Here is a 25,467-nt window from a genome sequence, read left to right as displayed (position 1 = left end):
TATTATGCTTGCATGACAAACTTCTATTTGCTGGAAATACATGTAGACATGATAATGATGGTGAACAATGCAATTACTTTAGTTACCATGGTAACAAAATCAGTACACACAGTGATTGATATAAATAAAGGGAAATAGTCGGTTTATTTTGGTCACCAATGTGCAGGCAACCACAAATTTTTTCCAATTACTGTGAAAGTTATTAAATCAATATCTTTATGCTGGGGAAGATTTGCGTTGTTCTATTATGTGACATGATCAAGGGGAATAAGTCACATGTCGACAATTTTCAATTAGAAGTTTTTTCCATCATAATTTCTGGCAGTCTACAAATGCTACATATTGATGCAAACCCCAAAATTGGTCATCTGGTTACCGAGTTATGAGCAATTTATCAACAAACAATATTTAAACAAAAGAATTTGAACACTGTTTTTGCCAATATCTCAAAAACAATATTAGCGACATCAGACTCATTCCCGTTGATCATGTCACATGAACTTCTCCAGAGTCAAGCATTTCTGTGGAAATTAATTTTCTATTCTAGCCAATCAGATGCTATTAAAAAGGATTAGAATTAGATGCATAAATATGTATCATTTTAGGCCACCTTAAGTAAATCCTAAGTCTCAGAGCTTGTGAGGAATTGAAAACCTAATACAGAATGCGTTTTTTTTAATTAATTTTTTTTTTATTGTTTTTTATGTGTACAGGCTTTGGGACAAGCATTTTGTGCAGAAAGTATCCAATGTCCTGATGTCTGTTGCAAATGTTGGAATAATAGACAAAGTCACTGCTACAAAATAATTCTTCTGAAACTTATTTTCACCTTTTTGTTTAAAAAAAAGACATAAAAAACCAAATTTCTTGATTTTCAAAGAGGACTACGATTTTACTAACACGCATGGCAGCTTTAAGACTGAGATTTAATTAAAATGGCCTAATGTGTTTATGTTTGATTTTTCATTCAGTAATCAAAATGTGCTTGTTGTTTATTTTCTCCTAGCAAAACACATATTAAACATCATCGCATGATGCAGCTACATGTACGAGAGATGTGAACACCAAGTCTACACATTAAATCATGTTCCACGATGACCGACTACAGAGCCCTTCCATACCGCTGTCCAAAATGTTTCCACAAGAACTTCTTCCCGGACATCACCACACTACGCACCCACCTTGAGCTTGACCACTCCTATGTCCATTTGTCAATCCCACTTAGCAGTGTTGCTATGGTAACATCATCCCCGAGATCTCACAGCTCCATGTCAAACTTTTCCATGGTTAGTACAGTGGCAGGAAAGAAGAAGGGATTCAAGGACCAAGCTAGAGAACTTGAAAAACAGCTCTTTATTGCTGCAGGTATGTATGTCCGATTGCTTTCAATAAAAGTGGTTAATTTGTAATCTAAAACATATCATGCTAAATTATTTTGTCCCCATTAGGGCCTACAGTTATTTATTCTTATTATTAAAAAAAGAAGATATTTTGACATCATCAAAAACCCGGATCTCATATCCTTAAAAACAGGTTATGTTTGGCCAAAAAATACCAATCTAAAAAATAATTTCTATAGCTCTATGTACCATCATAAGTCAGGACATGCTAACTCAAGTTTGGTTTGGGCAGTGGACCAGGCCATCACTATTTTTCAAGAAAAGCCTATATAATTTGTCTGTTAAATTTTAAACAAAGCTTACTTTTTACCGAATTTTCAGTATTTTTGTTATATTTGATGAAAATAATGCCAAATTTTGTGGTACATCCCCATATGGTAATGGGGTCATCAGTTGAAAGACAGATTTTTGAACCTAAAATATGTTGACTTTTCCAAAACAGTCCCACAGAAGCAACATCAAAATTTCTAGTTCTAAATGGCTTCAAATAGTTTTGTTATTTAAAAATAAAGTACCGTAACAAATTAGTGATAAGTGAAATATAGAAAATTGAAAAATAGGGGCCTTTGGGCCAAAACAGTCCCACAGAAGCCTCAACATCAAATGTCTAGTCTAAATGTCTTGAAATAATTTTGCTATCTGTTCAAATTGAAAAATAGGTGTATTTGCATGGGTGACTGATCAAATGCAAAAGTAAGGGGTCAAAAGTTTGGTGAAAGAGTGTGTGTTTGGAAAAAAAGGGGTCTTTGGGTGACAACGATGGTGAAAATGGGGTATGCATCACTTCTGTGTTTTTCACCCTTCAGCACAGGTAATCACACTCCTTTTATATCCCTAAATGCAGGTAAAGATGCTCCATACACACCTCGCCATGGTAACACATCATGGCCAAACAACAGCACTGTATCCCATGCATCAGTACTAGATGCTTTGTTGAGACCCTCAGAAGACACAAGACATGCCTACAAAGAATTGGATCAGGGGGCTGCTGATGAGGTTCATCGATTGAAGCAGGAATTATTGGACAAAGATCAGGATCTGGCTAAAGCATCGCTATATTTACAAGTAAGTTGTAGTGGTTGTAATGAAAGTGCATGTTATGAAAACTTATAATATCAGTGAGATTTTAATATAGGGCTAGTACATGCTTTTCATAAATTGCAGCCAGTGATGCAGGCTAACATTTTCATGTTGGCCTGCTTTCCATCCCAGCTACATACACTTTTAAAAGTACATACATCATTAGATTGATAAAGTTTACTTTGAGGACTGTTTTAAATTGTCAAAAATGTCCAATTTTAATAATTTGTCACCACCTTTTCCAAGTCCCTTTCCTCTCCATATATATATCGCAAATTTCACAATTTATTTGACATCATCAGGACATTTCTTGTATTCTGAATGCAATTTGGTGTGTCTGGTGTGCTCTCAGGTCCCACAAAAAATACTGTGCTAAGGTAGATGACCGCCTAATTGCATTTGTTTCCTTATTTTTGCATATCAACATCATTATATTGTCAACTTTGGTCCCCGGCTTTGGTCTGATTGGATCAGACACATACATCTGATGACGTCAACTGAATCTCATTTTAAAGTAAAAAAGCAGTTCTATAACTTGGTTATAAAAGGAACGAACAAATTTTTCAAAGACTATAAATATACATCTATGCTGTGTTTTTATGCGATGGGTCTTATGTTGTGTAATTTGTTTTGCTGCAGGAAATACAAGTTGAAAAGGTGAAAGCACAAGAGGAGACCAAAGATTTAAGTCATAAAGTGGAGAGTCATTCAATGGAGATAGCTGCATTGAAATCTCAACTGAAAGAACAGCACAAAGAGATCAAACAGGATGAAAGGTATGGTACCACAACCAAATTTGTTCAATCTTTGGATCGATTGTTATTGCTGCTTTGATGCTTTGTTATTAATTAACTAAAACTAATTAATCAGAAATGATGGTAAATTTGTATTGGTCAATATCATTACACAAAGATTCAAATGGTGTCACAATTGTCAATAGTCAATGAATTAGAATTGACCAAGCATTTAAGGTAGATCGAAAGATTGAACTAATTTGGTTCTTTTGCCTAAGAGAACTTTTCTATAAGACCTCATAAAATTAAGTTTTAAAATTCATTTCACGTCCCCACCTTTTTTGAAAAGTGAGGAGGAGGAGTTTGACAAAATTGACAAAATACAGCAGAATTGACAAAATACAACTTTAAAAAAATACAGAAGTTTTTACATAAAATTGACATTACTAGTAGTTTTCAGCATCTCCCAGGAAAATGATAAGGTCAATCTTTTTATTCAAGATCATGAGATGTTAGAACCATTAGTCTTTGACAAAAACACTTTTTTGCTCAATTTTTGCCAATTTTATTGTCTTCATATAATGTGAACAGAAAGTTGTTGGAATTAAGTCAATTCCTGGAGGACATTGATACCAAACAGATGACAGCTAGGGAGTCATTGAAGCCCATTGAAGATACACTTGGATACCCTGGTAGATAGAGCAGAACATGCCGAGATGGAGGTACTACACCAATCTAGACAGGGAACCTTATCATCAAGGACTCGTGAATCTCCTGGGTCGTCTGTAGAGGGATACCGTGTGAAGGTAGGATACTTAAGGCTTAGATACTGTGAAGTGGAGATGTTTTACCATGAAAAATCTCTGTGATTCCAGATTTCCTTAACCCCCCTCAGCACTACCTGCCGATCTAACATTTCTCTGATCATGATTGGTCAGTTACATGATATCTTCATTTTATCCAATCAGAATGAAGCTTTGCCAATAATTCACCTCATTTTTTGTGTGTGGTGAAATTGTTATGCCTCCACCGGAGGTATTATGTTTCCTGGTTGTCCGTCTGTCTGTCTGTCCGTCCGAGCTTGCGAGTGCAATTTCTCAGAACTGGTAAGACGTACAGTGATGCAAGTTGGTGGAGGGATGGTCATGGGGAGTCTTCAAATTATAGGAGGTTTTCGTCGCAAAATATGGTAATTAAGTACCTAATTTGCATAATTTATGCGTAATATGCATAATAAGCAAAATACCTTGTGAACAGATTATCTGGAGATCCGTATGGGGTACAGTGACGTAACTTGGTGGGAAATAGCGTGGCCACATGTTCTTGACCTGATTAGATTTTCAGGGCAAAATATGGTAATTAACTACCTAATTTGCATAATTTATGCATAACAAGCAAAATACCATGTTCACTGAGACTAGGGGTCGTACGTTCCTCAAACTTGGTGGGTGGGTGCATCTTGACCCTAGACAGAACAAGTTTGTATTGGTCAGTGGGTCAAGGTCACCCGAGGTCATCCAGGGGTCATCTGAGGTCAAATTAGCAAAAACTACCGTATGGGCATGAAACTGGGTGAGTACAGTCAACATTTAGAGCCAATTATTTTAAGGGGTCATCTGAGGTCAAATTACTAAAAATTGTCGTATGGGCATGAAACTTGGTGGGTACAGTCAACATTTAAAGCCAAAATTTTGGAAGGTCATTTTGGGGTCATTCGGGGTCATCTGAGGTCAAGTTACTAAAAACTGTCGTATGGGCATGAAACTTGGTGGGTACAGTCAATATTTAGAGTCAAATTTTTGGAAGGTCATTCCAGGGTCATCCAAGGTCACCCAGGGGTCATCTAAGGTCAAGTTACTAAACTGTTGTATGGGCATGACACTTGGTGGGTACAGTCAACATCTAGGGTCATATTTTTGGCGGTCATTTAGGGGTCACCCAGGGGTCATCTGAGGTCAAATTACTAAAAACTGTTGTATGGGCATGAAACTTAGTGGGTACAGTTAACATTTAGAGCCAACATTTTGGAAGGTCATTTTGTGGCCATCTGGGGTCATCTGAGGTCAAGTTACTGAAAACTGTCATATGGGCATGAAACTTGGTGGGTACAGTCAACATTTAGAGTCAAATTTTTAGAAGTTCATTCCAGGGTCATCCAAGGTCACCCTGGGGTCATCTTAGGTCAAGTTCCTAAAAACTGTCATATGGGCATGAAACTTGGTGGGTACAGTCATCATTTAGAGTCAAATTTTTGGAAAGGTCATTTTGGGGGCATTTCGAGCTCACCCAGGGGTCATCTGAGGTCAAATTACTAAAAACTGTCGTATGGGCATGAAACTTGGTGAGTACAGTGAACATTTAGAGCCAAGTTCAACATTTAGAGCTAAAAACCTACACTGTCTTCTACAGATGGCCAGCTCTTGGTGAAATAGCACCGGTTAAAATGATACGCCTCAAGGTGGAGGCATTGCGGCCGATGCTTTGCGTCGAGAACCGCGCAAGTCGAGAACCGCGCAAGTCGAGAACCGCTCTAGTTCTATCAATGTTGCTGATTGGTCCAATTGATAATGAAAACTTCTTTTTGACCAATAGGCAGGTAGGTCTCATGGGGTTAACATGGATATAGAATACCACATAGAGAAAATAATGAGATGCTACTAGCTAAATATGAATATTTATGATTATCCATCCAATCAAGAACCAAGATTATGGCATTAATTTTTGTTTTGTCCAAAACAGCCTATATTTCGTCGAGGTGTATCATTTTCATAAAGAGCTTGGGCAATTTCAACAAGAGGTTTAGCTGGCCTAGATTCAGAGCTGATCAAGTTATCGTCCGTAAAAAAAGCTAATGTGGTAATGCACCGCGAGTAGGGGACATCAGCTAGCTGTACATGTAGTACAAGAGATGAAGACTATTGTCTGCAACGTTAACATTGAGAATGTCAAAATGTTTTTTTGTAAATGTTCATTTGCAAAAAAAGAAGGTAGTCCAAAGTATCACATTCAATGTCAGCCTTCAGCATGATGCTCAACAAAATTTATTGTACAATAAGATTTGGACATTATTTTATTTTCATATTTTTCTCAAATTTTCAGCATAACAGAAGTCATTCATTGAGCGATGATGCATGGAATAACCAAGACCTTCCACAAGGACATGGAAAAAGGTGAGTGTCTATGAAGAACAAAATGGAAATAACCAAGTTGAAATAAAAAAAAAAGTGTTGAATTTGAAATCAAAGTATATTGTGACCACAAAGCCCGGAACATTTTGGCAGATATGCATTTTTTCCTGCAACGAATTAACTAAAAATTTGTCGTCATTTGTTCATATCACTTGTTAATTGGTTTCTGTCATCCAGTGGCGTAGCCAAGGGGGCAAAGGGGCAGCTGCCCCCCCCCCCCTGTGATAAGTCTTGCCCTAAATCTCCCACACAGGGGGTGTAGATCTGTAACTGTTGTGTGTTTTGGTCAATTTCCTGTTCATTATTAAAGCCATAATGTAACATTTGCTGAGGAGGATGCCCTCAATATTTTTCAAAATCTGTTTTTTACACAATTGTAATGTAATTTATTAGTAAATTAAAGTACCCTGCAAAAATCAAGACTTCAGGTGCTGTAGTTTTGTAAAAATCCAAGATTTTGAATAATACAGCTGAATAAGACATGCAGTCATATAATTATTAGGGCTATTAGACATGACCTTAATCTCCCACACAGGGAGTGTGCATTTCAAATAGGGGTTACTTGAATTGGTGACTCTATTTGAAATCTATGCCCCCTGTGTAGGAGATTAAGGTTATGTCTTCCATGGGGGTGTATGGATAATGGATATCAACTGGATTAGCCCATTGTCTATTTACATGCAAAACCAACAGAAATAGAAAGAGCACATTTGTGACCGTCCAGGTCGAAACGCTTGTAAAGTCGGCCCCTGGTCAAATTTGTTTTCTTCCGTGTTTAGAAAATATACATCATAAGCTTTACAATGATATATCATTTGACTTCAAACGATATCCAGAAGCGGAGTTATAACTTGTTAAACTTTGCTCCTTCAGAAAAGGGTACATTATTTTGGCACTACATTATTTCTTTTTTTCTACATTGCTGGTATTAAATATCATATGGTCATAATTGGCGGTCACTTCAAATCATCCCCAACTGAACGAGGTTCAGGAATGTCCTCTCATTGTTAATTGTTGGTTAACCCACCACTTGAACAGGATTTAGCCAAAGCAAACAAAGACTTTTTACTAATGCTATACATAAATATAAGCTTATTATCCTCTTCAACAATAGGATTAAACGTTGGTGTTTGACTGGACTAAAATGAGAAACATGTCGGACAAATATTAGGGACAAAAGAATACAACCTCTATGCATATTTTGCACTGTAACTCGAAATACAATTTGCCGATGGTCACATTTGTGATGCGATCAAGCAAAATCAGTCAGAACTCAGAAATATTAAATTTTCAGTTTCTTATAGAATAGTAAAAGGCATTTACAAAGTTGTATTTTGCAGAAAACCATATTGAAATTGAACAATCAGTCCCAAAGATATGAGCAATTAAAGAGTTTCCAAAACAAAAGAAAACAAAAGGGAATCTTTCCTTTGTTTAGCTATATCTCAAAATCATTATTTCCGAGTTTCGACTGATTTTGCTTGATCGCATCACATTTGTTATTTTATTATTTACATGAGAATAACTTGAAGTAAACTGCTTTTTGCTCAACATTTACAGGTCACCTTCCAATGGCAAACAGCTGCCACAACCTTCAACAGAAAATACAACTCCAGATCCTCATCCAGTGCAAATGTCTTCCACCCACCAAACCTCAACACCTATTCCTAGCCACAGTGAACGGTCCAATCAGCAACAGGAACACCGTCAGGAACAGCTTGACAATCTACAGCAACAGCTAGAAACCTTACAGCATCAGCAGAACCAACTACAGCAGTTTCTTGTTCAACTCAGCGAGCAACCTACACACGTTAATCAGATGCAAGATTTATCCCCATTGCTTGTCAAACAGCTCTTGTCACAAACTTTGCCAGAGACTAACCAGGTTGATTCACAAAATGGTAACCGGTTCTTGTCAAAGACTGCTCCAGAGACTAGATATAACAGACCAAAAAGTACAGACCAGGAAAGTAGCTATGCAGAGAAATTAAAGCAAAGCAAGACATTCCGTCAAAATCAGTATTTGCAGCAGGTGATATTGAACCCAGGTCAAACTGAGAACCAATCTGATTATACCAGAAGTCCAAGCAGGACATCAACTTCAAAAGCAAATCATCCATATAACGGTTCCTCTGAAAACTGTACAGAGGAAAAACTTCAACACCATCAGAACAACATGGAGTCAAATTCCACATTGTACCATAATACATTGCCATGGCAGCAGTCCTCCATCTTGCCTAGTAGACTCAATAATCATGCCTCCTTGTCTTCAACCCTGCCTTCATATGCTGGATCAGAACTACCTAATTTCAACATTGTTGATGATGACAGTGACGATGATTCAGATGATATTATTCAAAAGACAGAAGTACCTTTTGAAAGCACGACTTTTGAAAGACAGTATACTGACAATCCTAATAGCTTGCCTAAAAGTAGCATCGATGGTTATGACACTGCAGTCTTTGTAAAGACACCACACTCTGATATGTCCACGTACCAAAGCCCCCTCAAGAGACCCGCCGATCAAAATCCTCGTCTTCCGATTGATCAAGACTTTCGTAGCAGTAATAGTACTTCGGATGCAATGAATTTAAAAGACCTTGAAGAAGTATTCCAAGATTTGTTAAATCGCAAACAGCAATCTGCAAAGACAATTGAAACACAGGCATCTCAACTTGAAAACCATGGTAACACTTCAGGGTTGACATCCTTACCAAATACACAACATGTGAATTTTCGAGAAAGTAGTGATATAAGAGTGAGAACTTTACCAAATGGAATTCCAAAGAACCCAACCATGCAGGAGGAATTCCACAGAGGGTTGACATATGTATCTGAAAATGATGACAGAAGGGCGTCATTTACATCACAGAATGTGCCAGAAATTGTGATTAATAGTAGACCAAACTCTGTGGCTAGCAGTAGGAGGGTCTCTGGCGGATCTTACACAACTGTATCAGAGTTGTCGGATATAGATGATTCGTTCACTGATGTGACATATACGCCCTCTGTGTCAGTACACAGTGGATATGCAAAAATTAAACGTCCAGGTATGTGCATGTAAACAGTCTGTAGTTAGAGAATGAAAATGTAGTATGAAAATTAAAGTCTCTCTTATTTTTATTTTTTTAATTTTTTTTTTGGACATATTATACATACTTAAATCATTAAAACAAAAATTTTCAGAACACAAAGACTATTGCATTACACTACATAATTATACAAGTACATGTATAACGAAATTAAATTGAACAGTTTGGCACATTGCGAAGTTTGAGTTCATTATCAAACAAAAAGAGCAGATTGGGGTGGTTACCATATGTGTACATCCATATCAAAACGATGCACTTGTTGGCTGCTACATGTGTCTCATTTCACTTAATAGCTAGGGATAAATACCAGACTCATGTCAAGTGTAGGTCACTTCAAATCATCCCCAAGTCAACTTGTATAAGGAATGTTCTTTGTATTCCTAAACAATGTGACTTGGGATGATTTGAAGTGACCTCCATTTTGGAGATGAGTCTGGTATTTATCCCTAGCTATTAAGTGAAATGAGACACATGTAGCAGCCAACAAGTGCATCGTTTTGATATGGATGTACACATATCTATATTTGCTAATACAAAGCTTGGCAATCACAATTACGTAGTTGACAAACAAGTTGTCTTTGCTGTATGAAAGTCTCTCTTATGGTATGTTGTACTGACGCTATGTTGGCTCTATCACTGTAGCTGTCCTTTTTCAACATTAAAGTAAGGTCATCTCTATACCTCTCTCTCTCTCTTTCTACTCACAAATCTTGCACAGGTAATTGCTCTTTTTTAACATTAAAGTAAGGTCATCTCTATACCTCTCTTGCACAGGCACAGGTAATTGCACGGGGAACAACTCAGTTTATCATTTCCATATCACATCAAAAAATATACATGTACAGTCATTTTGCCAGCAAATACATGTAGCTTGCCAACCTTTTCACACCAAACGTTTAGAGAGTTCAATTCAAGAAGAAAGATGAAAAAGATCCAAAAAGAACTGGATGAAGACAGCCCTATACTTAATGTAAAGTCTGCACAAAAAGTAACTCAGCTGTTATAAATACGCCTATAGATTCAGAACTAATAATTGTTTTCACAATATTTCAACATAGCGAGAAGGATGATTTATTTACGCATTTTGATACCCCATTAAGTCAAATGTCGTTCAATATTAACAACACAGTAGTGCTTCTACAGAAAAATACCCGAATTTAAAAGTTGCAGTTTACAGCGATCAATGGTTATAATGCCAGCACTGTAAACACGTAAAGCCCGCCATTATCTTCAAGCGCTTACTTCAAATCAATACAAATAACTGCAACTTTTAAATTGGGGTATTTTTCTTTCAAAACACTGCTGTATTGTCAATATTGAACAGAATTGGACAAATGGGGTATCAAAATGCGCATAAATAAATTATCCTTCTTTTTATGTTGAAATATTGTGAAAACAATTATTAGTTCTTAATCTATAGGCGTATTTATAACAGCTGAGTTACTTTTTGTGCAGACTTTACATGCCAGTTATTCAAGAGAGGTCTATTTTACTTAAAGAAAATGCAATAAATAAGAGTTTTGAACCTAATTCAGTTAGCAGGGTCATGTTTTTCAATCAAAAGTTCTCCCAAAATATAAATGTACCATTAAGTTTGAATCAAATGTATTTTTCCATAGCAGCCATGACTATTCCATCACCAGCAATGCCAATGACTCGCAGCCATAAGAATGCACTCTTAAGTATATTCAGTCATCTGGATCAACAATCACTTTTGAACTGCGCCCTCGTTTGTCAAGATTGGAAGCAGATAAGTCGGCATCCATCATTGTGGAGGACTGTGAGGCTGGCTAACCAGAGGATTTCTTCCAAGGTAATATTGCTTTCATGTCATGTTTAAACTAAAAAATTGAGTTTAATACTTATGTTTTTTTTTTGTTTTGTTTTTTTATTCCCTGTTCTTGGAGCTGGTGGAGGGAGAAAAAACATACACAAAGAGCCACCAGCTCCCAACGGTCATGAATTAAAACATAATATTAAAGCCATTATTTTTTAAGAACAGGCACAAAGAAGGACAATCACAAAAGAGAAAAGACAATGGACAAAGAGAACATTCACTCTTACTCACAAACAAAAAGTTTAATACCTATGTTATCAATTAATACCTATGTTATCAATGAACAAATTCAGATCATTCATCATCATCGTCATGACCATCATCATCATCATCATCATATTTCGGCTGCGGAGCAGGCGACCACAAGATTCCTTCATACACAGCGATCTATCTTTGGCAAGTGCGGCTTGTATTAACTGAAGTTTATTAAATTTATAATACCTTTTGATTCTTTTCAGTTTTTGCAAACGATATCGTCATGGTGTACAGAAATAGAATGGCTGTATCTAGATAATCTGAAGCCACGGAAACAACGTCCAAGAGAAACCGTAGAAGACTATAAGCGAGATACAAGGTGAGTGTTGCGCAGGAGCCTCACCTATTGGTGACTGTGTCTTGTTGCTACTCCTCCAGGCTATCCGATGTATAGACCTTTTCAAATCAATATTTGAAATGTTTAGAAAACCAGGTCACAGCAGGGCCTAGTTTTCATCTTGGTTTGTGAGAATCAAAATCCATCTTAGTCACTGCACTTACTGTATGATACAATGAGAGAAGTTGATTCTTGCAACCGAATCTTTAGAAAATCATTACGAGCTAGGCCCTGAACATGTATCAGGTGCGTACACAGGGTAATAAAGCATACACGAGCATCCTTACGCATGAAAAAACGCACATAAGCACTCATCAGTGACCAGGGTCTTAGCTAGCCACCCGTCTGGCCGTCATTTTTGATGGGGAGGTTGCTCCTGGGACGGGCAAAATTAATGCCTTTGACAGATGCTATATTATAAATTGTATGTTTTGAGAAGCTTATTGACCTTTTTAGTAGACCAGATTTATAGAACAAGGCCATATCAGCACATATTTGAACTCTTTGAACCCCCAATGGGCTATAGACATCTGGTAAATGTTTTAAAGGTCAAATGAGGACAGGCAATTTTATTCAAATGACGGGCAACCCTCAACTTCTAGCTAAGACCCTGTCAGTGACACACATTACACAAAGCACAACTAATATAAGTGCTGCGTCCAACAGCTGTGTGATGACCTGGAGTATTATTAACATATACTGGGTCATCATAAACAAACGACAGCTGTTTGTGGAAAACTTTGATTTGAAAATGTCTATTGGGTCTTTTTTCCTTTTTTTATTTGATTGTATTTATTGTAACAGTTAATAGTAATAATATTTATTTGAATTTGTAGTACACAAAGTAATACACAAAATAATACAAGAAATTAATATACAGATACATGTATAGAGCAAAACTATAAACTAAATACAGGTGCAATCATGTGCATTCAAAAAGTAACTCTGGATATGCAAGCAGGGTTTTCTTTAAGCACTTTGCTGAAAGGGAATTTTCATATTATTTGTACCCTTTTCAATTGTGAATTTGTGACACGATCTGGTCAATGGAGGCCGAAGGCGGCAAATTTGAAATTGAGATAAAGGCAGAAATATGGAGAAAAAAGCAATAAAATACATAGGAAAATACACATCACAAAACTTCATAACTTTAGAACCATTTATGCTAGACCTTTGGTGTTTTCAGTATTCGCTGTTGTAGTGCACGTTAGTAACCATTGGTTACTGCTCCAAGCCTGGGCTCATACACCTGTTCCAAATTTTGATATGCCATTGGCTTTTTGTGATCATTTCGATCAATGGTTCGTAACAAAGGAAGGGGGATCCAGATGACCTAGCAATGCTCATATTCTAATGTGCACTACGACAGCGAATATGATAGCCTAATGTTTGTATAAAGTAATAAAATTAGTAACTTAATTTTCAAAAATGCCTCCTTTGGCCTCCATGGACCAGATCATGTTACATTTGTGATGTGATCAAGCAAAATGTGTCTGATGTCAGGAATATTGAATTTGAGAAACAGGCAATAATAATATTCAACTTCCTTTATATTTTATTGTTCTGAGCAACACTAACATGGCCATACCTCTGTAATGTAAAAAATGTAAATAGCTCATATGTAATGAAATTGAAAACTGAATTTTGATTTTGATCAACATCAGACTCATTTAGCTTGATCGCATCATATTTATCCTCTGAGAAGCCCATGTGTGTCATTAGGCGAATCTTTATAATATTTGGCTAATATATTTAATTTATTATATTATTTTTCAGGGGCTGTTTAGAAAGTGGTCTTGAGTATCTGCTTCATAAATCCGGGAGTCACCTGATTTCACTGACCATTCATAGTTGTCACAACATACTAACTGAAAGGTAAGGTTAGGCTCTTCCAGTTGAAATCCATAAACCCTCTGTGGAACACATGACATAATCTCCCACACAGGGAGTATGAATTTCAAATGGGTTACCTAGATGGGTGATTTCAAACAGGGTTCGGTTTTTGCCGGCAAAAACCTGTTTTTGCCGGAAAAGTGGCAAAAACTGGCAAAACCCATAAAGTCACTCAAAGATTAACAAGTAACACAGAAAGCTCATAAACAGTAACACACAACCTTTAATGAATCATTCAACATATTTTTTGTCTCATCAAGTCCTTACCTAAAATGAAAAAGTTTTGAATTATTGATATATGCCACATTTTAGTTAAATGCACTAGAGAGCAATGAAAATATGTTACTTATAATTACAAAATCTGGCTTTGATTAAATTCCATCAGGTCTGTAGATTATCCATAACAAAGAATTTCATCTGATCAAGACCAATCCAAACTTACGTTTACTGGACGTTTCATCAACCATCGGTTGACTTCATCAGCAGTGATGCTGTGTCAAATTTCTTATGCAACACAGGATCATACTGTGGTAAGCTCCTAAACAGAGATGAGGGGCCTACCAACTTTCACACCTGTACGATCCTGTGTTGCATAAGAACTTATCACACAGCACTTCAAAACAGCAACAGCAACAACACTGCTGATGAAGTCAACCAATGGTTGATGAAACGGCCAGAAAACTAAGTTTTGACTGGTCTTGATCAGATGAAATTCTTCATGTTATGGCTTTGTTACACTCTGAAATTTATTTTTGTAACTTAATAACTTTTGAGATGAAAAAAGTGAACTATTTATCACTTTTTTAGTTTTTGCCATTTTTGCCGGCAAACAAGTGGAAAAACCCGCGGTTAAAACCGTGTTTTTTTCCACCTGCGGCAAAAACCTGCGAACCCTGATTTCAAATGAAATCAACACCCACTGTGTGGGAGATTAAAGTTGTGTCTTCAATACGGGGTGTATGGATTTCAACTTTAATTGCCCATACTGTGAAGCACCTTGATGCCTAGTTTCGACAGGGAGTTTTGGTGAAAATGACGGGCACTTGTCAAATTCTAGCTAAGACTCTGCCCTATGCATAATGCTTTGGGGAGTCAGCCATAAGGTTAACGTTGTTATGGAGATAAAGAAGGTAAATTTGGCAAAGGCCTGAAAATGAATGAGAATTTGTCTTAACACATAAGCACTACATATTGGCATAGTACATAACACACAGATTGCAGATAGTCTGCCAAGCACTTGTTGAAACAATCGGGGGTTCACTATTTTACCCTTCCATGGCATACTGTGGATTCTCAAAATGTAAGCTCTTATGCTGGTGTCATACTTTCTGCCGCTTGCTCTGAGCAGTGTGACACTTCATCATGCTGCTTGTACTTTTCTGTCCTCTCATAAATTGTCGTCAAAGCGGCAGGAAAGTATGAAACCAGCACTAGATTTCACAGATTACCTTTCCACTTTCCTGTTAGGAATTCTATCAACAACATAGAAGTGCAGCTTACCTACTGACAGTACTATCATGATATGTTTTGTTTCACCATGCATAGGTGTCTGTGGTTAGCCAGTTGTTATTGTATGAATCTATGCAGTGTGACCTATGTCAGTCAAACTGACCCTGCAGGTCATGAGGTCATTTGGGCTGTTGGGGCAGGATGCAGACAGATTGAATCACTCAAGTTACCTCCTGGCTTTCCATGGTAAGTCTTAAAGGGCCAGTTTCTCGAAGCAAGGCTAGTCAGGCTTCCTAAGCCATTAGGCTTAAGTCCAATTAGTCTGATATACCAGTGCTTACAATTTTACATCATACATCGCCTAGATAGATAAATCAATAAAATGGATCCACATTGGTAGGGCTAGCCTTCTGGTTTAGGAAGCCTGACCACTAGCCAAGCTTCGAGAAATCGGACCAAAGTGTGTGAGGTCATTTATTTGAGCCACCTATTTCAGGATGCTTATCAGCAGTAATTTTTGAGCTAATGAGCGTATTTGAAGATTTTGAAATGAATTTGGCGTTATGACATAAATGTAACTTATTCATTGATTGATCTAATCATTCTCTTCTGGATGACAGGGAAATGTTCAAGTGAATTAAGGCTTGCATGTTGCCCATGTGGGTTGACAATTAGAGGTTGTGTGTGAAATTATTGATTGGCTCCAAACAAAGGAATTGAACCAGTGCCCTTCACCATAATCATGGCACATTGCAGTCCATTCAATCAAATGTTGTCATTAACCTATTTGATTGTAGTGCATTTGTTATGTGTGTGAGCTGACGAACTGTCGCGGTAGATTGCAGTCGTGCTTTTGTTGAATGCATTTGAGTAGTCCGCCATATTTACTGTATGATACATCATATGCACTGTAACCTCTATAAGTGTGGAATGTGTTAGTGAACTTAAAAATAGCGCAAGTGTACACAAACGGATGTTGTGCATAAGCGCTGACAAGTTGAGTGCTCCATGTCTGCTCAGATGAGCAACATTGCCAGATGAATACTGTACTGGCAACAGCCAAATTCAAGCACGCCCAGAACACACTCTCTGTGTGGAAGATTAAGGTCATGTCTTCCATAGGGGGTGTATGGATTTGAACTGGAATAGTGTCAAGAAGTGATGAATAGAAAGTTATGTGTAAGCGCACCACTTGAGAAAGTGGTACTATTGTTCTCACACAGCCCAAGGGTTTTCTGATCTGAAGTTCAATAATCTAAGGTTATAGGATCAGGTGGCGATGTGTAGCGCTGCCGTGGTCTTCACAAGAGTACGCCATCTCACTCGATCTGATGCCAAGTGCGTTGCACCTTGCATTCCTTGGTTAGAAACCAGCTTCACGTCATTAGTCCAAGATGTTGGTGGACGTCCTCTTCCTCGTCTGCCTTCCGGTATAGCTCCTTGCAAAATCTGTTTTTCTACACCTCCATGTTTCCTGACAATATGGCCAAAGCACTTCAGCTTTCTCTCCATTATGCCGCTTCTAATGGTTAGACTTGTACCAATCTTGTTGAGGATCCAGGAATTTGTTCTCCAGTCTTTCCATGTCACTTGTAGAAGCCTCCTGTAACACCACATCTCAAAAGCATATACTCTTTTCCTATCATTCTTGGTCATCCCAATAGTTTGAAATCATTACTCTTGAATACTTGAGACCCAAACATTGAAAGGAGTAAACCTGCATCTTCATAATTTAAAAAAAAATCCTATGAAGCGTCAAGTTTTGTCCTGATTTTCATTAGTTGGAAGAATACGAACACATCTGCCATCGAGATACTTAATCCTTTAAGGACCTCATGATATGCTATGATTTGCTATCACATATTAGTCATTTCTGTCCAGTTTAATTTTGATCACCGTTTTATAATTAAATACAGATTTATTGTTTATTTTCAGTGATCAGCCATATAAGTTCAACAACAGATGTGCTCAGATGATCAGCAGATGTTGGCCTCGGCTTAAAGCACTTAGTATAGGTGGTAAAGGTGTAGATGGAAAAGGACTAGTCACTATAGGTGAGTAGTGTGAGGGGTGGGGTGGGTGTGTGGGGTGTGTGTGAGGGGTGTGTATGTTGTTTCCCTTCATTGATCAGCTATTTAAGTTCAACAACCGATGTGCTCAGATGATTAGCAGATGTTAGCCTCAACTTAAAGCACTTAGTATCAGTGGTAAAGGTGTAGATGGCAAAGGACTAGTCACTATAGGTGAGAAGTGGGGGTGTGTGTGTAAGGGGGTGTGGTGTGTGAGTTGTGTGCATGTTTTTTCACTTCAGGGGTCAGCCATAAGTTATAATCAATACAGCATATAATGGAGCAAAGTGCAACTTTTGCATTTGCATCTTCCCTAAGGTTTTGGATCATCGTGTCTTTATTTCTTGAACAATTTTAACGATTGAGGTCTTACAATAACGGTTTGCAGTCTGTATATATTTTATTCAGTTAAGGGAGTAACATATATGGTAGCATTTTACTTTTAACTAAATGCTTTCTTTGAATACAGCAAAGAATTGTCCCAAACTGCAAGTTTTGGAAATCAACCACATGATAAAGGTGTCTGAGCCTGTTGCCATAGCGATGACCAAGAGTGGACTACGTGGTTTGCAAGTTCTCATCTTCAGACACACTCCAGTTACTACAAAATCTATCTTGCAATTTAATGGTAAGTTAGAATGGGATCAATTACCAAAAACAAAATACAGAATGTTGTATACTTGCTCAATTTCAATGGTATCCAACAGATTGTGAAGTTAAAAAGTGCAAGGTTGTCCATCCTAAAAAAATGCTAAATTATGTGGTAACTTATTAGCAAAACAAAACAGAGAGAAAAAACAAACAAACATACACATACACACAGGAAACAATTTGATGAGATATTAACCCCAACTCCCTCTCTGCTGTTTGCCTAAGTGGAAGAAAGGAAGAAGTTGAAGAGAAAGAAAAGTAGTTTTCCCAACCCGTAAAATGACCCACTAACCCCTCGGGTGCAACCAGCAGAAAGGGTATAACAAGTCATATGTGTGACCGCTGCAAACGGTTTTGTGCTTATGTACATGTAGTATAGCATGATTATGCAATCTGATTATGTGGGATGCATGGTCTTGCAGTCACTTCATGCTGTATGGATTTGTAGTGTTAGGGTTCATTGAGGCCTACATGTACTTGTATTGTTTTGTAGTCTTAATTAACCCCAACTCCCTCTCTGCTTTTTGCCTAAGTGGAAGGAAAAAAGAAGGAAGAAAGAAGATGAAGAGAAACATTGTTTTCCATTCCCAGGAATTGACCCACCAACCCCTTGGGTGCCACAACCATGGGATGCATGGTCATTTCAATCGCTTCATGCTGTATGGTTTTGTGTGATCTAGCAGTGTTAGGGTTAAGGAAAGGAATGCCAACTTTTTTGCTGGACTGATTATAGTAGCAATTTTGTTTGCCTGCTCAGTAATATGTCACTGGTGAAAGTTCTGTCGGGCTGGTAACTTGACCTGAATGCGCAACCCATGTTTGTATTTGGAATAAGATTTCAAAGGTGCTTTAATGTCCATGTATTTTGTCAATGGAAGAATTATTTATCATGGGGTGCATTACATAGTGATGGATCTACACTTTACGATAAAATCCATAGTGACGGATGTTGAGCTCTCAAAAGAATTGCGCAAGACATAGTGACGGATAACTTTGGCAATCTGAGATGTATGATTTTACTACATTTTAACGTTTTGAAAATATCTATCAAGAATCTTATTTTAATAGACACATGAATAGCTGAACATTAATGACAAGTTCATAATCTATACCCAATACAATTTACCTTCCCGATGCCCATACATTTTTTTGATAAATTTGCGATCAACATCCGTCACTATGTAATGCACCCTGGGTTTGACATCCACCACTATCTAATACATCCGACAATATAACATGCATTTTCATTTGATTTCAGGTGCATGTTCTCAACTCCGATCCATGTCTCTACACCTGTCACCATCAGATTACTTCACCGACGCTGATGAGAACAATGAGGAAAATGCTGCCAGGTTTGATCAACTTCACAAGAAATTGCAAGTATGTCATGCTGGGAACTATAGGGGTTAAGTTAGTCTTATCGTTGAGCTATAGCAATGGCAGAAAACACTGTTCTACAGGCCTGACTGACCCAGATGTGGCTTTTTTTTTGGACTGATGGGGATTGATTTTGACTAAGAACTGTTACCAAAGAAAGTTCACCTTTTTCCAGATTTGTCAATCTTTGGGTCATTTAGTATCTTAAAAAAAAATTCTGACCGACTGTACAAATCTTCCTGCCTGTAGGACATTTTTTTATTAGCAATTGAGGATGCAAAAATATATAATTGCCATTTTGGCTCCCTGTAAAAAAAATATAACATGGAAAATCAGAGACATGATCAACATGAATTTAATATAATAAACACAATTTTTACCATTTCTGTATTCTTTTCCCAGGTGTTGGCAAAACGACCTGGTTTGAGAGATGTCCTGCATCTTTATATCACTACGCCATCATAGAGAACATGGATTGTGGTAAAACTATCATGCCTGTCATGAATGTTTTTGGCAACTTGATAATATGTAAAATTTCTGTGAAGTATATCATTATTGGTTATGTTGTCTATAACATATACTACTACTACTACTACTAATAATAATAAATAATAAAAAATTTCGGTATTTATATAGCGCCTTACCACAGATCACAGAGTGTTCAAAGCGCTGTAATTTCGCTGCCTTGGTGAATCATCACAATCAGATCACATCAACTAGGCATTGTGCAGCCAGAATAGCCCAAACCTATCCGCACTTAGATTGTACTATGGTCAGTCAAAAGTAGACAAATCTCTAACACTATGAATTGATATAATAATTTAGGCCAGTTAGTGGGGTTGTTATTCCAGCTGAAACCCATCTCCTATGGAAGACTTGTCCTTAATCTTCCACACAGGGAGTGTGAATTTCAAATGGGGTTACCTGAATGGGTGGCTCCATTTGAAATCTACACCTCCTGTGAGGGAGATTATGGTCATGTTGTCCATAGAGGGGTATTGATTTCAACTGGCATAGCCTATTCATTACCCAGCAATATGGTGGAAAATGTAACATAATTTCAACAGTTGAAAGCTCTCATTGGGAATACTGCTGACAAACATGGCATGTATTGAGATGATGTATTGAGATGGGTTTGTTTAAATTAAAACTAAATTATTTGAACCTACTAGGAGCTATAATCGAAGTATAGTACGAGGCAATTCCATGTGCATTTTGCAGAAATGATACACACACCTTCCGGAATTGTGTGTTTCCAATCGACAAACGGTGGATGGAATAACTTGCCATTCGGGGAGATGACCCTACCCCTGTATATGTCCTCATTTTTTATTGCATTTTAAAGCCATGGGGGATGCAGGGGGTATAGACTCTCCAACCGGGGCCATCCCCGATTTGGCAGATGTCCCCGCTTGTGTAATTAAGAACACACAACCGTTCCCTGGAAGTGAGCATTTTCAGGCGCGAGAGTGTTGGGTACGCAATTTTTTCCGCAAATCCCAGATGGGGTGGAAATATATCAGCAGTCCTCTTGACTTGCAACTTGTCCTTTGCATAGGTTCTGAAGTATTTTACAATTTACATGCATGGAGACATGTACATGTAGGATAGGCATGATGATATGAAAATCCGTGCCATGCATTATAGTGTTTACTGAACCTTCTATTAAAAGTTGCAATATTTCTTGTAAGTTCTAGTATTCATACAAGTATGCCATCGGTTATCACAGCACCGGTGCAGCCGGTCCCTGTGTGAGTGGTCGAGCTTTCGTCAGACGTGTGTCTGACTTCATCAGGACATGTCATTAGTGTATGCAGAAGTCTAGTATACCTCTTTACCAGTGACTGCCTTTTGGAATTTGCAGGAGAGCTCTTCTGGAGCCTTCAAGGAGAGTTTAAAGTTTCTTGTATTATAAGTAGTATTTATACGAGTATGGCATTGGTTATCACAATACCGGTGCAGCCGGTCCCTGTGTGAATGGTCAAGCTTTCGTCAGATGTGTGTCTGACTTCATCAGGACATGTCATTAGTGTATGCAGAAGTCTAGTATACCTCTTTACCAGGGACTGCCTTTTGGAATTCGCAGGAGAGCATTAAGTAGGTCTTCTGGAGCCTTCAAGGAGAGCTGTTTAGAGCATTTACAATAGAATGTAAGGAGAATGGTCAACTAAGGAGAGCTAAAAATCACTCTCTTATATCAGATTTAAGATTTACAATTTTGTTCGCCTCAAGTTTGGTAGTGATGTCAAGGCCTTTTTGCTGTTGCGCAGCAAGCATGCCGACTAGCCACCCCTGTACGCGTGCGTGTACACTCAGCGCATTTAACTTTACTCGGGTGAGTTGATACTGTGGCGAGCGAAATGCACACATACACACTACCAAACTTGAGGTGAACCAAATTATAGAGAGCAATTGCTCTCACTCTCCTCAAAAGGCGGTCCCTGCTTTACTAACCAAAGAACTTTAGCACCTTGAATTAATTTAATATGTATATGTGGGGAATTTATAACAACATATATGTGTCAGATAGAATTATTTTATGATACTGCATTCAGTGTATATATTGATTATTACAGTGTATAAGATTAAAGAATGGGATATTAACGTATAGCAACATTTTCACATATTTTTTGTGGGAGCTGAGAGTACACCTGACCTATCGAATTGCATTCTGCATACGAGGAATGTCCTTCAATAATTTTGATTTTTTGAAATTTGCGATATAATACAAATTTTATGACAAATTATTAAAATTGAATATTTTTAAAATTTTTGATATTTAACAGTCCTCAAAGTAAACTTTATAAATCTAATTATATGTACTGAAAGTGTATGTAGCTGGGATGAAAAGCCGACGATCAATTGAAAATGTTGACCTTTCATATTATTGATATACATTTTTTTCCCAGAAAGACCTAATTTTTTTGGTGTTTTTGGGAAAAAATTCCATATTTTCAATACGAAAGGTCAAAATTTTCAATTGATCATCGGCTTTTCTTCCCAGCTACATACACTTTAAGTGCATATCATTAGATTTATAAAGTTTACTTCAAGGACTGTTAAATATCAAAAATATAATTTTTTAATCATTTGCCATAAAATGCCTATTATATCGCAAATTTCAAAATATCAAAATTATTTGATATCAGAAGGACATTCTTCGTATTCGGAATGCAATTCGATATGCCTGATGTGCTCTCATGTCCCACAAAAATTACTGTCCAAATGTCCATACCCCATCTCTTAAGTCATAACTTCATATTAATGTAGGCAATGCATAGTATACAATAAATCACACTGTACTTTATCATTTGTAATGACCCTCCTTGTGACATGGTATACAAATATTGACTGCTATGAGGGGCATGGTTAAAATTATAGACATTCCACAAATAACGAGACAATTAGCAGTAATTTTCTTGTCCAGGGGAATTTCAATTCTTCCACGAGAGCATACTAGGCACCGTCAGGGTTCGAACCCGCAACCTCTCACATACATGAGGTATATAATACCTGAGACGAATTCGTCTCAGATAATACATGTAGGTACTATGCACTATAATTATTCGCTCTTATGCATATTATACTAGAACAGTAATGGCTTTTGTATTGTGTTCCTAATGGGAAAATAATAACTGCACGCTATCTGTTTTCAAGTCATTGCGAGAAGCTCCTGAGAAAATTTACTGAGGCCCAACACAATCAGACATGAGAATTTTCCTGTTTAAACAGGAATTCTTGTTTTTTGGTTCCTCGTATTTCTTGAGTTTTATTTCTTTTTGCCAGTTTTTGAATATTTTTGTCATATCGTCGTCCGTATTCCATAGTGGCATATAGTGGGGCGCCACGAATAAACAACTTTTCGAGAAAATCGGGTTTGAAGAAATGCCAATTTAAAATCGAGTTGTGTAAATCAGACATTCATTATATTTTGTAAATGATGTGAAATTTCTGTAGTAAACTAAATAGATTTTATTGTTATATATTTTTCAAAAGAAATAAATACATACTATTGCTGGCAAACTGAAAATAAAACTATACGTCACTATGGATAACAAACAAAACGCAATACCCTAACCTAATGTTAACCGTACGCCACCTCGGTCGCCGTGTAATCCCTATGGCGTTACTTTTCGTCGTTCGTATTCCATAGTGGCATATAGGTCCGATACGTGTACGCCACTATGACATACAATGTTTTTCATTTTTGCCGATATTTCATGATTATAAAATGTGAATAAAAAGTGGCGTATGGTCGATACGCCACTATGGAATACAAAAAATGTCACTTTGTAACTATACGCCACATTTAATTAATTAATTACTAATTAATTAGCTAATTATGACTGATGAGACTTAGAAAAAATGAAAGAGAACATCATTAAAAACATATGTGCCAATTTTCAAAAAATGACCAAAAATCACTATCGCCACTATGGAATACAGCCGACGATATGTTATGCTCTTGTTCCTGTTTGGAATTTTACTGTTTTTTTTTCATTGAAATGTATTCTCATGCCTGCACAAACGATTTCACGCAATGACCATAAAACAGGTGGTGCAAAGTGATTATTGTTGTTCATTGGTAATTTACCGCCATTTTACAAAATTAGTTTCATGAAAATGAAATGGAATAACATGCACATATTTTGGGGGCTTTGGGGCGCGAGCCCCCGTAGTAAAAGCAGGGGGCGGCGAAAACGAAGGGGCGGCAGAAGAAGGGGCGGCAAAACGAAGGGCTGCGGAAGAAGGGGTGGCAAAAAGAATTAGCAAAGAAAAAAGGGCGGAAAATTAAAAAACAAAATGGTACAATACATCAAAATGTGTTGCTTTTAGGGCGCTAGCGCTTATAATCCTTTAATCAAACATTGTAGCGCATTGGTGACAAGTAAGATATGTATATTATAGGGGCAAGGACTACAACTAATGCACTGAAAATTCAGCAATTCAAGGCAAGTAGTTATTGATTTTTTGACCAAATATTGGTTTTCCCTCATTTTTGACTGTAAGTTCACAACTGTTGTCTGTGCTGAAATAAAATTTCCAGTGCAGTAGTTGTACTCCTTGCCCCTATAATATACATATCTTACTTGTCACCAATGAGCTATAATGTTTGAGAAAAATGCAAAAATAGGCACAAAATTAGGCAGGGGTGTAGTACCCCCTTAAAAGACTTTTGAAACTATTTTCCTTTCACTGTTTTTTTGCGCATTTGATATGTGATGCACAAATAGGCAGGCTTACTCGGGGTAATTATGCGCCCTTCTTTGCACGCTAAAAGAAAGAAGGCACAAATGCAGGGTTATTTATGTAGTCAATTGAAAGATATTAATGCATCAGCTTGTTTACAAATAATACAACATGATTGGATCACATGCATCACATACATGTATATTCATGAGGTTATGAATTAATGTTTCAAAGAAGTAAGTATGAGCCCGTCCACAACGAACCAGGTATAAAGTTGCAATTTTAAATTTAGATTTATTTAATTAAATGTGTGTGCAATGAAGGATGGTATTTATGAGTCAGTTGGTGCTTGGTGGTCAGTTTTCTCTTTGGTGCTGCACAAAATATGAACTTAGAAATGTAGTTTTCAGTAACTTGTAGTGGACGGTCACATTATGACCCAGTGCAAGTAAAGAAAACTATATCAACAAATTGGAAATGGCAGTTTTGAAGTGTACAATGTATATTATTAACTATCTCAAATTTGTAATTTGTCAAACTATAATCACAAGGTGAAAATATGTTGTTCCATTATGTTTGCAATACCTGTAAAAGATGTTGAATTGTTTATTTATTGAAATGCTATCACATACAATGTACTGGAAATGTTTAATTTTTGTACTTAATTTATTTTCACACTTTTGATATTACAAACAGCTATGTGGAAATAACAAAACACACATCTACCCCTTTTGTGTATATTTCAATGTATGCACAAAAATTGTGATGTGATCAAGCAAAATCAGTTGGAAGTCGGAAATGTTGATTTTGAGATATAGCCAAAGAAAGGAAATATTTCCTTTTATTTCCTCTTGTTTTGGAAACTCTATAATTGCTCATACCTTTTGGACTGGTTGTTCAATTTCAATGGGTTTC

The 25,467-nt window shown here is 37.1% G+C and overlaps 3 protein-coding genes across 4 annotated transcripts; all 3 read left to right on the top strand.

The window, feature by feature from the left end:
- Positions 1–1,043: 1,043 nt before the first annotated feature.
- On the top strand, positions 1,044–2,513 carry LOC140161740 (uncharacterized). The gene is made up of 2 exons (XM_072185038.1): positions 1,044–1,365; positions 2,245–2,513. Exons 1-2 carry the CDS (start codon positions 1,095–1,097, stop codon positions 2,511–2,513), a joined length of 540 nt encoding a protein of 179 aa, XP_072041139.1. The 5' UTR covers positions 1,044–1,094.
- A 1,373-nt stretch (positions 2,514–3,886) lies between these two features.
- LOC140161739 (uncharacterized) lies at positions 3,887–8,970 on the top strand. Its single transcript, XM_072185037.1, has 4 exons — positions 3,887–4,020; positions 6,314–6,384; positions 7,963–8,920; positions 8,965–8,970. The coding sequence occupies exons 1-4, from the start codon at positions 3,931–3,933 to the stop codon at positions 8,968–8,970; spliced, it is 1,125 nt and encodes a 374-aa protein (XP_072041138.1). The 5' UTR covers positions 3,887–3,930.
- On the top strand, positions 8,924–19,927 carry LOC140162158 (F-box only protein 41-like). Of its 2 annotated transcripts, none has more exons than XM_072185430.1 (9): positions 8,924–9,452; positions 11,114–11,307; positions 11,790–11,905; positions 13,700–13,798; positions 15,362–15,511; positions 17,201–17,319; positions 17,804–17,962; positions 19,244–19,365; positions 19,765–19,927. In XM_072185430.1, the coding sequence occupies exons 1-9, from the start codon at positions 8,987–8,989 to the stop codon at positions 19,825–19,827; spliced, it is 1,488 nt and encodes a 495-aa protein (XP_072041531.1). In that variant the 5' UTR covers positions 8,924–8,986; the 3' UTR covers positions 19,828–19,927. The 2 variants fall into 2 exon arrangements, with proteins under 2 accessions (XP_072041531.1, XP_072041533.1); XM_072185432.1 differs by having other exon boundaries at positions 8,925–9,452; positions 11,117–11,307.
- The last annotated feature ends 5,540 nt before the right edge of the window (positions 19,928–25,467 follow it).

Source organism: Amphiura filiformis, chromosome 10, assembly GCF_039555335.1.
Source record: "Amphiura filiformis chromosome 10, Afil_fr2py, whole genome shotgun sequence".
In the NCBI taxonomy this organism is placed as follows: Eukaryota; Metazoa; Echinodermata; class Ophiuroidea; order Amphilepidida; family Amphiuridae; genus Amphiura; species Amphiura filiformis.
Note: the sequence above shows the minus strand (reverse complement) of the source record. Positions and strands in the feature narration are given on the sequence as shown.

Excerpts from the sequence above, each read along its gene's own strand:
- LOC140161740 (XM_072185038.1), top strand. The coding sequence starts at position 1,095 with ATGACCGACTACAGAGCCCTTCCATACCGCTGTCCAAAATGTTTCCAC. Across the intron at positions 1,366-2,244 it reads ACAGCTCTTTATTGCTGCAG|GTAAAGATGCTCCATACACA; the intron begins GTATGTATGTCC and ends CCCTAAATGCAG.
- LOC140161739 (XM_072185037.1), top strand. The coding sequence starts at position 3,931 with ATGGAGGTACTACACCAATCTAGACAGGGAACCTTATCATCAAGGACT. Across the intron at positions 4,021-6,313 it reads TAGAGGGATACCGTGTGAAG|CATAACAGAAGTCATTCATT; the intron begins GTAGGATACTTA and ends TCAAATTTTCAG. Across the intron at positions 6,385-7,962 it reads CCACAAGGACATGGAAAAAG|GTCACCTTCCAATGGCAAAC; the intron begins GTGAGTGTCTAT and ends CAACATTTACAG.
- LOC140162158 (XM_072185430.1), top strand. The coding sequence starts at position 8,987 with ATGAATTTAAAAGACCTTGAAGAAGTATTCCAAGATTTGTTAAATCGC. Across the intron at positions 9,453-11,113 it reads TGCAAAAATTAAACGTCCAG|CAGCCATGACTATTCCATCA; the intron begins GTATGTGCATGT and ends ATTTTTCCATAG. Across the intron at positions 13,799-15,361 it reads CACAACATACTAACTGAAAG|GTGTCTGTGGTTAGCCAGTT; the intron begins GTAAGGTTAGGC and ends CACCATGCATAG.